The 12,042-nt window shown below is 34.9% G+C and overlaps 1 protein-coding gene across 16 annotated transcripts in view; it reads left to right on the top strand.

Moving 5' to 3' along the window:
* Positions 1–12,042, top strand: part of KIAA1109 (KIAA1109 ortholog) — a 211,040-nt gene that overhangs the window by 185,055 nt on the left and 13,943 nt on the right. For all 16 annotated transcript variants that reach the window (XM_045468446.1, XM_045468497.1, XM_045468429.1 and 13 more), the window contains 9 exons: positions 413–614; positions 4,218–4,418; positions 5,620–5,799; positions 7,994–8,131; positions 9,166–9,423; positions 10,494–10,644; positions 11,029–11,186; positions 11,287–11,479; positions 11,715–11,932. In XM_045468446.1, the coding sequence (XP_045324402.1) occupies positions 413–614; positions 4,218–4,418; positions 5,620–5,799; positions 7,994–8,131; positions 9,166–9,423; positions 10,494–10,644; positions 11,029–11,186; positions 11,287–11,479; positions 11,715–11,932 (1,699 nt within the window). The remainder of the gene's footprint in view (positions 1–412; positions 615–4,217; positions 4,419–5,619; positions 5,800–7,993; positions 8,132–9,165; positions 9,424–10,493; positions 10,645–11,028; positions 11,187–11,286; positions 11,480–11,714; positions 11,933–12,042) is intronic.

Raw genomic sequence — 12,042 nt, 5'->3', positions numbered from 1 at the left:
GAAAACATGTAATGGGTGACAGCTAGAGAGTTTATACAACTTCTGTTACTACAACAGCTTTTTAAAAATTTTAGTATAAGAGGAATTATTTCCTTTAAAAAACTTAATTATGAACAAGTATAATACGAACACAGACACCTTTAAATGTTTTGAATTACCTAGATGTCTAAATATGTATCACTCAGAGGTACCTCCTCAAATATTTAGATTTTTTTAAATACCATTTTATTAATACATTTTGGTTAATATATCATGTATCTGTTTGATAAAGGCTAGGACATTAAACACAAAATCCTTTTGTGTTTGGTATATGTGGAATGAAATGGAAATTAAATATAAATTTGGAATCCAGTATGAAATGTTTTAACTTTTCTAGTACCTAGAAACTTTTTTGGTTTTCTGTGCTTTTTAGCCCTCACAGATCAAGTTTAGCTGTTTACCAGTATCAAGAGTAGAATGCATGCTGAAGCTGCCATCCCTGGACTTGGTGTTTTCTTCCAACCGAGGAGAACTAGAGACTTTAGGGACCACATATCCCACAGAGACTTTATCCCCTGGAGGTAATACTACCCAGAGTGGAACAAAGACCTCTTCAAGCAAAACTGGAATACCAGGTATAGAAACACTCTTTATTACACTGGTGTAAAGCAAATTCTACTTTTTAAACAAACATTTTACTAGGAATTAGTATGTATTTCTAAAAAATAAATTTGGAAAAGGGGAATATTTGAGAATTAGAGTATATACGGAAAAAATGCAGAGATCAAAGCTTTTTAGTCTATTTTGTACTAATATATTTAGTATATTTTGGTACAAGTGAATGACAATTGAGTAACATTTTTGATTGGCTTGGAGGTATACACTACAAGCACTATGAAATAACTGTCATGTTATTATACATCTAAGTACTTCTGAATGTTTTATGTTATGCTCTATTTTTACATTTAAGAGTAATCAGTGTTGCAAATGGAAAGTAAGAGATGTAGTTATCTTGCAAGAATTTATCACAGTGAAATAAAATTGTATGAGGTAGTGTGTATACACACACACACACACACACACACACACACACATACACACATATTTAATGGTAAATTTTGTTGCCTGACTCAAATGTCCACTTTATGAAAGGTTTTGTTTTTAAGACAGAACCTGTGATTTCCTGGTGAGACAGTTACTGTTCACTAATATATTAAAGCTGTCATTTCTGCCCTAAAAATCATACATCACATATGCAAATCACAAAGATTTTATTCTTAAGAGACTACAATGAATGAAATGGATACTTCTGAATAAGAGAACTATCATTAAAACAATGGTTCGTAACCAGGGGTGATTTTGCCCCCAGAGGATATTTGACAATGTCAAAAGACACTGGAGAAATGGCAGAGCATTTGGTTGCTGTGTGAATCTTTGAAAGTTTCACCATAAAATAGGAAAACAAAAGTTAATATTTTAGAAATAGCTTTTGCTAATGTGGTTGCCCACTGTCATACTTAGCTCCAAAATATTGCTGCTAGAATTGTGTTGCAGTCAACAAAATATTGGATTGGTAGTGTCCATTTTTGTAAGCCTATTTTTTGATTATAAAATTAACTTGTTCATTATAAGAATACAGAAAACAGAAGAGTGCTAAAAATGAAAATAATAATATCCTTTTATAATAAATAACCAGTATTATCACTTCCTACTTATTTTCCAGCATTTTTATAGATAGTCTTCTTCCTAGGCAAAATTTAAATATGAACTCTTCTGCTATGTATCTTTTAAAAACTTAAAATACAGATTTTCCCAAATTATTAAATATTCATATGTAAATAACTTTAATGATTGCATGATATTCCGTCATTTTGATCACATATTTGAGACTCCCTGGGCTTTTTGTTTTCTATTTTGTAAGTAATATTGAGATGAATATCTTTGTATATATATTAACATCCTTAGGATAAATTCTTAAAAGTGTAACTCCTGAGTCAGAGAGAGTAGACATTTTTAAAGCGTTTGATATGTTTTCCTCTTCTTAAATATAAAGATTTATATTTTATTTTATTAAAAAAATTTTTTTTAATCTTTATTTTTGAGAGAGAGAGATAGAGTGCGAGTGGGGGAGGGACAGAGAGAGGGAGACACAGAATCTGAAGCAGGCTTCAGGCTCCGAGCTGTCAGCACCAAGCCCAATCAAACTCACAAACCGTGAGATCATGACCTGAGCTGAAGGCGGACGCTTAACTGACTGAACCACCCAGGCGCCCCAAGATTTATATTTTAAACATAAGATTTAAATATATCTTCAATATAAAAGATTTAAATATATCTTAAATATAAGATTTATGCATTCTCACCACAGTGTGTGTAGACACCAAGTTCACTGTATTCTTCCCAACATTATGCTTTAAATTTATTTTTAATCATTGGCTAATGTGATGGACTAAAAATGGGATTTTATTATGTCTTATTACTTTATTGGCTAATGAGGGAGGGGGATAAATATGCCTATGTCCATTTCTCTGTTGGGATATTCACATTTTTTCATAATGACAAAATGTCACAAAGTATTGATACTTAAATTATTATAACAGTATATATGTGCTGTGCTAGGTATATGTAGTGAAAAGAATATGAAATGAGTGACTATTTGTTATGCCAACTTTTTGATTCTTGAGAAAGTAAAGAAAAATGAACTGGCATCCCTCATTTTATCATCATAAAACATGCAGGAAGGAATGATGATGAGAATAAATGTATGAGAAGTATAGGTTATGACAGTATCCATTCTTTCAGAGGGTCTTTGTTGAACTTTACTGGGGTCTGGCTAAGTGCTAGGTTGGATATATGGTAGTGAACCTCACTAGCAGATATGTCCCTGCTAATGTGGAACATAAATTGAATTTGGAGAAACAGATAGTAAGCAGACAAGCATATTTTAAGTGGAAATGGGAAGTCGGCGAGTATCAATTAGCCAAGCAGAGAGTTGGGGTTATGAACACTTTAGGTAGAGAATACAAAATCCATGAGGCAAGAAAGAATTTGGCAAGTTTAAAAAATGAAAACAAAAATACAAGTGTAAGTACAGTGTGGCAAACAAAAGGTGGACTGGCTTTTGAAAAAGATTTTAAAGAGATAAGAAACAGCCAGATCTTGTGGGGAAGCCATTGAAGAGTTAAGCAGAAAAGTACATGTGATTCTGATTTATGCCTTTAGAACACTAGAGTGGCTACAGTGTGAGAGCTGATTGGAGGAGAACAAGAGTAGAAGGAAGCAGGGAGAACAGTTGACCATTTCAGCAGTCCAGAACTGATTATTGCTTAGCCTAGAGTAATAATAGTGAAATAAGGGAGATGGACAGTCTTGATAAATGCCCTCAGACATAGTAATGATATGGTGATAAATTGCATGATGGGGAGTTAGAAGTGGGAAGGATGACAAATAACCCCCAGGTTTCTGGTTGAGCTGTTTGCTTGGAAATGTCACTTACTGGAGATGGGAGACCCTGGAAGAAAAACAGATTGGAGATAAAGATCAAGAGTTCAGTTTCGGACATGATAAGATTTAAATGCCTGTGACACATTCTAGTAGGATGTCAAGTAACCAGTTGCAATATGAATTCAAAGGAGGTCTATATATTTTGGAGAAACACATTTCAGAATTATCAGCAAAATCATATAATGTTCTATTCAGATGCTTTACTCATATTTTGTACATTTAAAGCGTATTTTGAATTAGCGTATCCACCCATGGTAAGTGTTGCCAGTGAGGCTTTCTCAGGGAAAAGAGACCTTTAACTTTCTGCATTTGTGTACCTTCCTCTGTTTCCACTGCTTGCTACTGAAATGTGGACTCTAGTTATATGATTTGGACTTTTTACAGTTCTCCTCCCCCTTTGTTTAGCCTCAACTGTTTTGTACCTCTTCCACTGCCTGCTTCCAGTGGAACAAAGGAGAAAAGTAACAGGAAACCATGGAGTTGGCCAAAACATATGTATAAATGTTTCAAAGATGAACAGACTATTCAACCCTGGTTTATAGAATAAATTAATTGCAAAGTACATCTAAGTCTTTATTTTCATTTCAAGGATTTAAATATATTGATCAGTTAATAATGTTTGAGTATTTCCATTTTAATTTCAAGTCTTGTTTGGTTCATAAGAATGTATTAAGTGACAGGCTTTTAAATTTTTCTGTGGCTTGTAATTTTTGCATTTCTTGTGTTCACTACAGGTTCATCAGGACTAGGCAGCCCTCTTGGCAGAAGTCGACACAGTAGTAGTCAGTCAGATCTAACCAGTTCCAGCAGTAGTTCATCTGGTTTGAGCTTCACTGCATGCATGTCTGATTTTTCCCTTTATGTATTTCATCCATATGGAGCAGGGAAACAAAAAACTGCTGTTTCTGGGCTGACTCCTGGATCAGGAGGACTAGGTATACTTAGAGTGTTTGCATCTTTTTTAATTTGAAGCAACTTTTTTTTTTTTTAATGTTTATTTATTTTTGAGAGAGTGACAGACAGTGAGTGGGGGAGGGGCAGAGAGAGAGGAAGACACAGAATCTGAAGCAGGCTCTAGGCTCTGAGCTGCCAGCACAGAGCCTGACACTGGGCTCAAACCCACAAACCACAAGATCATGACCTGAGCCGAAGTCAGACGCTCAACAGACTGAGCTACCCAGGTGCACCTATAGCACCTTTTCAAGCTTGGATCTTTTCAGAAATCATAACACCTTTAATAATGCATATAAAACAAGATCAGAAAGTTTATTTTTCTTGTTGCTATCTATTCTGTCTCTACATAATAAGTAGAATATAAAATAAATAGTTTAGATGATTATACAAGAATTTTAAAACTCTGAGTATTTCATAAGTGCTATATGCAGCACAATAATCTTTTGATTTAAAAGGATATTTATGTTATTTAAATGTTTTGCCAAATCATTATTCGTATAAGAAATTGTATTATACAAATAGTAAATTTTTTAAGTGTGTGCATCACATTTGTCAATTTAAACTGAAACCCTTCTCCTCCCCTTCCTCCTCCTCCTCCTAGTCATTATTTAACCAACTTAAATTTCACTGTCATTTTAAAGTGCAGATTTGGCATGCCTGGATGACTCAGTCGGTTAAGCTTCCGACTTCCTCAGGTCATAATCTCACAGTTGATGGGTTCAAGCCCTGCCTCAGGCTCTGTGCTGTGCTGTGACAGCTCATTCTGTCTCCATCTCTGTCTGCCCCTCTCCTGCTCGCACTCTGTGTCTCTCTAAGATAAATAAACATTTAAAAAAATTGTTTAATTAAAATGAAGATTTATCACTAAAAATGTAAGAGACATTGATATTAGTGAATTTCTCTTGATTTACTTAGATAACAAAAACATATTCTCCATGTCAAGTCTTGCTTTTATTGGAGAAGGGTTGTGAAAATCATCACTATTGTTCATGGGCTTGAAACTATTAAACGACTGTCAAGAATGCTCATTAGATCATTCTTAAACTTTTACCTCACTTCAAATTATTTCAATTGACGGTATATTCCAGTATATTAGATAATTTCATATAACTAGATAGTTGTACGTATGTATATGTACATGTATATTTGTGTGTGTGTGCTGTGTTTTTTTATTTTTTAAAGGGAATGTGGATGAAGAACCCACTTCAGTCACTGGTCGAAAAGACTCACTCAGTATAAACCTTGAATTTGTAAAAGTGAGTTTGTCTCGGATAAGGCGTTCAGGAGGTGCCTCATTTTTTGAAAGTCAGTCTGTAAGCAAGTCTGCAAGCAAAATGGACACTACACTAATCAATATATCTGGTACCTAACTTTATAGTTTTTTAATTAAAATACTGTTTTTCAGAATTAAGGGCCTCCTTTTTTTTTTTACAATGTTTAAATATTAAATATATTTAATAATATTAAGCTTTTAGTGATATAGGATTTAAAGGAGAGGAATAACAGTCCAGCCTAATGTACTATCTCAGTCTAATTAATCAATGTTAGGAATATGATTTCTAGATAAATGCATAGAAATACCACCCAAAGGCCAATATATGCCTAATTAAATCACTGAAAATCACTTCTTTTCTTCGCTTCTCTAACATGAATTGGTAAAATTTCTGACTTATTAGTTTAAATTAATTTTCTGATTGTAAATCCTTAAAACACTAATGAAGGATGAGGGGTAAATAATTTTTACTTGGTTTCATAAGATCTTAAGTTGTATGCATGTATATTGCTAGCTTTGTCACTAGCTATATACCTGTGGGCAAATCACTTGCACGTTTTCTTTATATTGTGATTTGAGTATTTAAAATTAAATGCATATGGAATATTTTGAAGAATTTGGAGTACTACGTTAATGAAAACGTTTAAAGTTAACTGCAGAAATATAGTAAGTATACTTTAACCCAATATTCATTCAACAAACATACATTGAGCCTATATTTAACAGTGAACTTATGCAAGGCACTCTGCTCAATGATTCAGGGTACAGGCATGAATAGGCAAGGTCTTATAAGTAGACAAATAAATGACATTGTCATGGGATTAATGCTGTAATGGAGGTTTATATAAAAAGGAGGAAAAAATAGTTTTATTTAAGAGATCAGACAATGCTTACAAAAGAAATGATATTTGGGCCAGATTTTCAAAATTATGTAGGAAAATTCTTGGCTATAGTAACATGTTATATAATGGTACACAAGCATCAGAAAGTATGCTTTTGGATCATACTTTGGTTCACCGAAGCAAAACACAGGCGTAATTGAACATTTAACTGGTTGTATGGTTGAATGTCCAGGAGGAGAGAGGAATCGGCTAGAGGTAAAGCTGGCAAAATAGACCAGGACTAGATTGTAGGGGACTCAGATGCCAGGCTAAAAGAACAAGGTTCTGATCCTTTGGGCAATGAGAAGCCATTAGAGGTTTTTAAGAAAAAGGTTGACAGCATTGTGTTTAAAGATGACAGTACTGTATTATACATTTAAAAATCTGTGAAGACAGATCTCATTTTAAGTGTTCTTACCACACAAAAAAATTGTATGTGGATTATAAAATAAACATGTTTTCATTAAAAAAAAAAAAGTGGGAAGATGCTTCAGATTGGTGTTTTAAAAAGAGAGTTGACAGTAGCATGAAAAATGGAAAGATGCTTGCAAAGGCTGTTGAAATAGACCAAGCAATAGGGGATAAAGCTCTGAACTGTGACAGTAAAAAAAGAAGAGGGAATGATTTTAAGAGAACTATAAGAGAATCTACATGCTGGAGGACAAACTGTGTAAGGAACGATAGAGAAGGCAGGGATGCCTCAAGCTTTTAGCTTAGGTGACAGAAGGGGCAGTGGACCATCATTAACTTAGAAAGTAAGGAAGTGCCTAATAGGACATTTAGGTGGGAGAGTCTGGTAGACAACTGGCTGATTGGCTGTGTGGATACGGACTTGGGCTGAGACAGAAATGTTAGATTTGGGAGACACTGGTGTGTAAATCCTACAGAAGCTATGCAGAGGAACAGAAGAGCACGTAAAGCAGGAGCAACAGAATGCTCAGAGCAGAACCCCAAGAGGTGGCCATCAGAAGAATGCTTTCAGACTGACAAGTCTAAAAGGAAAATAGTAGTTCTTGCCACACACTGTTTAGTTTGCAACTAATTTTGAGGAAATTTGTATCCCCTGCCCATCCTGATTATTCAATTTCCATATTTGAGAAGAGCTCTATGTTAAAGTTGAAAGCTGTCAATAAGTCTGATCTTTAGAACCTCTCAGAATTTCACGATAAAGTGATAAAAATTTCAAGTTGCCCTCACCTCAAAAAAGGAAATGGAATAATGTAAGAATGTGCTATTTTAATCATTTGTGCAAGAACAAATATCACTTACTAATCATACCATGTAACTTATTTTGATATTTCATTAATTAGTTGTGTAACATGTCATGTTATGCTTACCATGTGAAAAGACTTTTAAAGTTTTGGAAATCTGTTCTAACAGATTTTATTTATTTCTTCATCAGCTGTCTGCGATATAGGATCTGCCTCCTTTAAATATGATATGCGTCGACTCAGTGAAATTCTGGCATTTCCAAGAGCCTGGTATAGGAGAAGTATTGCAAGACGCTTATTCCTTGGAGACCAAACTATAAATTTGCCAAGTAAGCTTGTTATGTAACTGTAATTATACTTAGGTTGCTTTTAATTATGATTACAATAATAACAAGAATCTCGGATTGATAACACAAGTTTTGTTAAATTGTACAACAACTTGTTAAGTTGCACCATGCAATTCATTCACCCACTGAATAAATGTCTATTGAGCGCCTCTAATGTGCTAACTAACCATTGGGGATACATTAGTACTGGAGATCACAAAAAGCTTGCCCTTTCAGAGATTACATTCAGCTGACTTATATTCTGTAATTATTCTGTAATCTTTGTAAAATCTAGAAATGCAGAAATACATTTAACCATCCAAGTTAATCTGGTTAGTTAAGCATGAAAAACAAAATGTTGGCAAGTTAATCTGGTTAGTTAAGCATGAAAAACAAAATGTTGGGGACATGTTACCATATTGCCTGCATTTTTTCTCTAGGACTTACATATTGTTGTACTAGTATAGTGTGTAAGTGAAAGGTAGAGTTGGCATGATACAGTAGAAAATATTAGAAATCCAGGTCTGAGTCTATTCCCTCATCTATAAAATGGACCTGTCTTGCCCTTTTCATGAGTTTCTGTAAGAATTAAATAATAACTGGGGCGCCTGGGTGGCGCAGTCGGTTAAGCGTCCGACTTCAGCCAGGTCACGATCTCGCGGTCCGTGAGTTCGAGCCCCGCGTCGGGCTCTGGGCTGATGGCTCAGAGCCTGGAGCCTGTTTCCGATTCTGTGTCTCCCTCTCTCTCTGCCCCTCCCCCGTTCATGCTCTGTCTCTCTCTGTCCCAAAAATAAATAAATGTTGAAAAAAAAAAAAAAATTTAAAAATAAAAAAAAATAAATAAATAAAAAATAAAAAAAAAAGAAATAATAACTTGCTGGAAGGTATTTTGCAAACCATAAATTACTGTACAGTTACCAAATAAAGAACTAGAAGGCATATATAATTATAAGTGGTGGAGTGGTGAAATTTATTATTTTATAAGATGGAGACTCTACCCTGGTGAATTCTGTTTCTGTTTTCCACTTTTCTAATAGCATCTGGCCCAGGGACACCTGATTCCATTGAAGGGGTAAGCCAACATCTTTCCCCAGAATCATCAAGAAAAGCTTACTGCAGGACCTGGGAGCAGCCTAGTCAGTCAGCCTCCTTCACCCACATGCCTCAGTCACCTAACGTATTCAATGAACATATGACAAACAGCACCATGTCACCAGGGACAGCAGCACAGAGCCTAAAGTCCCCAGCTTCCATAAGATCAAGGAGCGTGTCTGATTCTTCAGTTCCCCGAAGAGGTAACACTGCTCTCTTTGTTATCAGTATCCCCACCCAATGCCCCCAATATAAAAATCTTAATTCATTACTCTCAGATTTTTGCCTCAACTGTAGAAAAATATACTCTTGCAGACTTTTATGGAAGATGATTATGGTTGGGGGGTGGGGGGTGGAATACCCAAACAAAACAACAAACACTTCAAAGTATTTGCCAGCAGAAGAGGTAGGTGGATGGCTAGTAGTTTTGAGAGAGGAATGAGCATATTGTTAGTTTGCTCCACATCGTACCCTTATTCTTAGAAGTAAAACCAACTGGGGCACCTGGGTGGCTCAGTCTGTTAAGCATCCAACTTTGGCTCAAGTCTTGATCTTGCAGTTTGTGAATTCAATCCCTGCACTGACAGCGCAGATCCTGCTTAAGACTCTCACTCTTCCTCTCTCTCTGCCCCTCCTCTACTTGGATGTAATACCAACCTACAGTGTTGTTAAAGATGTCTGATATTGAAAATGTTAATCTTTGGTATTTATTCATTCAGTCATTCTTTTTATTCAGCCACTGTTTCTTGAACTCTTTTATATGTTCAGCACTGTTTATGTCTTAACATATAAAAGTGATGTAGTTCATGTCACAAGCTTAGAGTATGATGAGTAAATGAAGGATTCAAGATACACACTGAGCCCACAGGAACCCAGAAGACAGGTGCCTCAGCAGGTGTCTGCATTTCAGAATAGTCCCTGCCTTCAGGTCCTCTATTTGGCAGCAGCACCTTCTGATTTTCTCCTTTGTTAAGCAAATCTGAGGGTGATGATCTGTGTTGCTGTATCCCACGCACATCAGAATTTCCTCATAGAAAATGGAGATCATACGGAACTTTATGAGCTTTCAAGAAGTAAGACTATCAGCCCTTACTGAACACTCATTCAGTAAATGGTAGCTAGTATTTTAGAGGCAGTGTGACAGATACTAAATGTTAGGTTTTAATTCAGAATACCATATTTTTATTTTGGGGATTATAGTGATAAGAGTGATAATTTTTAATTGTCCATGCATCTATGTGAATGAATATGCTTTTGATTTTTCTATTTTTAGATTCACTTTCAAAAACATCAACTCCTTTTAACAAATCAAACAAAGCAGCAAGCCAACAAGGGACCCCATGGGAAACATTGGTCGTGTTTGCCATCAACTTGAAGCAATTAAATGTTCAAATGAATATGAGTAATGTAATGGGAAATACAACGTAAGCTATTCAGATAAAAGGAAAATTAATCATTAGTTGTAATTTTTCTTATATTGTAGTAAAGCAATTTAAAACCTCTTTAATACTGAAATGTTTGAGACAGTAAAGACAGTAGAAAAAAAGATGTAAATTGCTTTATCCTGAAAGATATCGTATGCTTTATCAAAGATACGTAATCTAAAACAACATGGAGTATGTATTCTAAAAAGAGAAAATTATAAATAGTGTAATTTGCTAGGTAAAAAAGCTTTATCATCAATATTAATATTCAAACATTTACCACAATTTTTATAAGAAATGTTTTGTCAAACTTTTTAAAATCCTCTAACTCCTGTTTTAATTCATGACACTGAAAGCTTAATAACCTTTTTTCTTTTTTTTCAGGTGGACAACTAGTGGTTTGAAGAGTCAGGGCCGTCTGTCAGTAGGAAGTAATCGAGATCGAGAGATAAGCATGTCTGTTGGTCTGGGAAGATCACAGTTAGATTCTAAAGGAGGAGTAGTGGGAGGGACCATAGATGTCAATGCTTTGGAGATGGTTGGTATGTTGAAATTTTACAACTGAAAACAAGTTTTTTAAAATTGATTTTGGTGTTTCCCAGTAGGCATTTCTGTGAAAAGTAATTATTGTTTCTATTTTAGCTCATATTTCTGAACATCCAAATCAGCAACCCAGTCACAAAATTCAGATTACTATGGGTTCTACAGAAGCTCGTGTTGATTACATGGGCTCAAGTATCCTCATGGGTATCTTCAGTAATGCTGATCTCAAGCTTCAGGATGAATGGAAAGTAAATCTGTATAATACACTGGATTCAAGCATGACTGATAAGAGGTATTTAGTAAAATGTTACTTTTTGAACACTTTATAGGACTGCTCCTAACATGTTTTCTCTCATCCAGTTAGAAAACACAAACAATTCACCTTTCTTGTAAAATGATTTTCTATTATGCAACAATATGAATGAAAAAGCTGGGTGGGTGAAGAAGGGAATTTGGTTTTTGTTTTGTTTGGGTTTTTTTTTTAGCTGTTTTGTATAAGATATATGACACTCTGTTTTATACTTTAGTGAAATATTTGTCCATGGAGATCTGAAGTGGGATATTTTCCAAGTAATGATATCAAGATCAACTACACCGGACCTGATAAAAATAGGAATGAAGCTCCAGGAATTTTTCACACAACAGTTTGACACCAGCAAACGAGCTCTGTCTACCTGGGGACCTGTTCCATATCTTCCACCTAAGACAATGACAAATAACTTAGAGAAAAGTTCACAAGAACAATGTAAGAATTAGAACTAAGCCTTTATATATGCTTTATCTTTCACTAAAAGTTGTGTTACAATTTTAATTTAATACATATACTACCTATATATCATACTTACAAAGTGGTTC

Source organism: Leopardus geoffroyi, chromosome B1, assembly GCF_018350155.1.
Source record: "Leopardus geoffroyi isolate Oge1 chromosome B1, O.geoffroyi_Oge1_pat1.0, whole genome shotgun sequence".
Taxonomy (NCBI): Eukaryota; Metazoa; Chordata; class Mammalia; order Carnivora; family Felidae; genus Leopardus; species Leopardus geoffroyi.
This window is presented reverse-complemented; position numbering and strand designations above follow the sequence as displayed.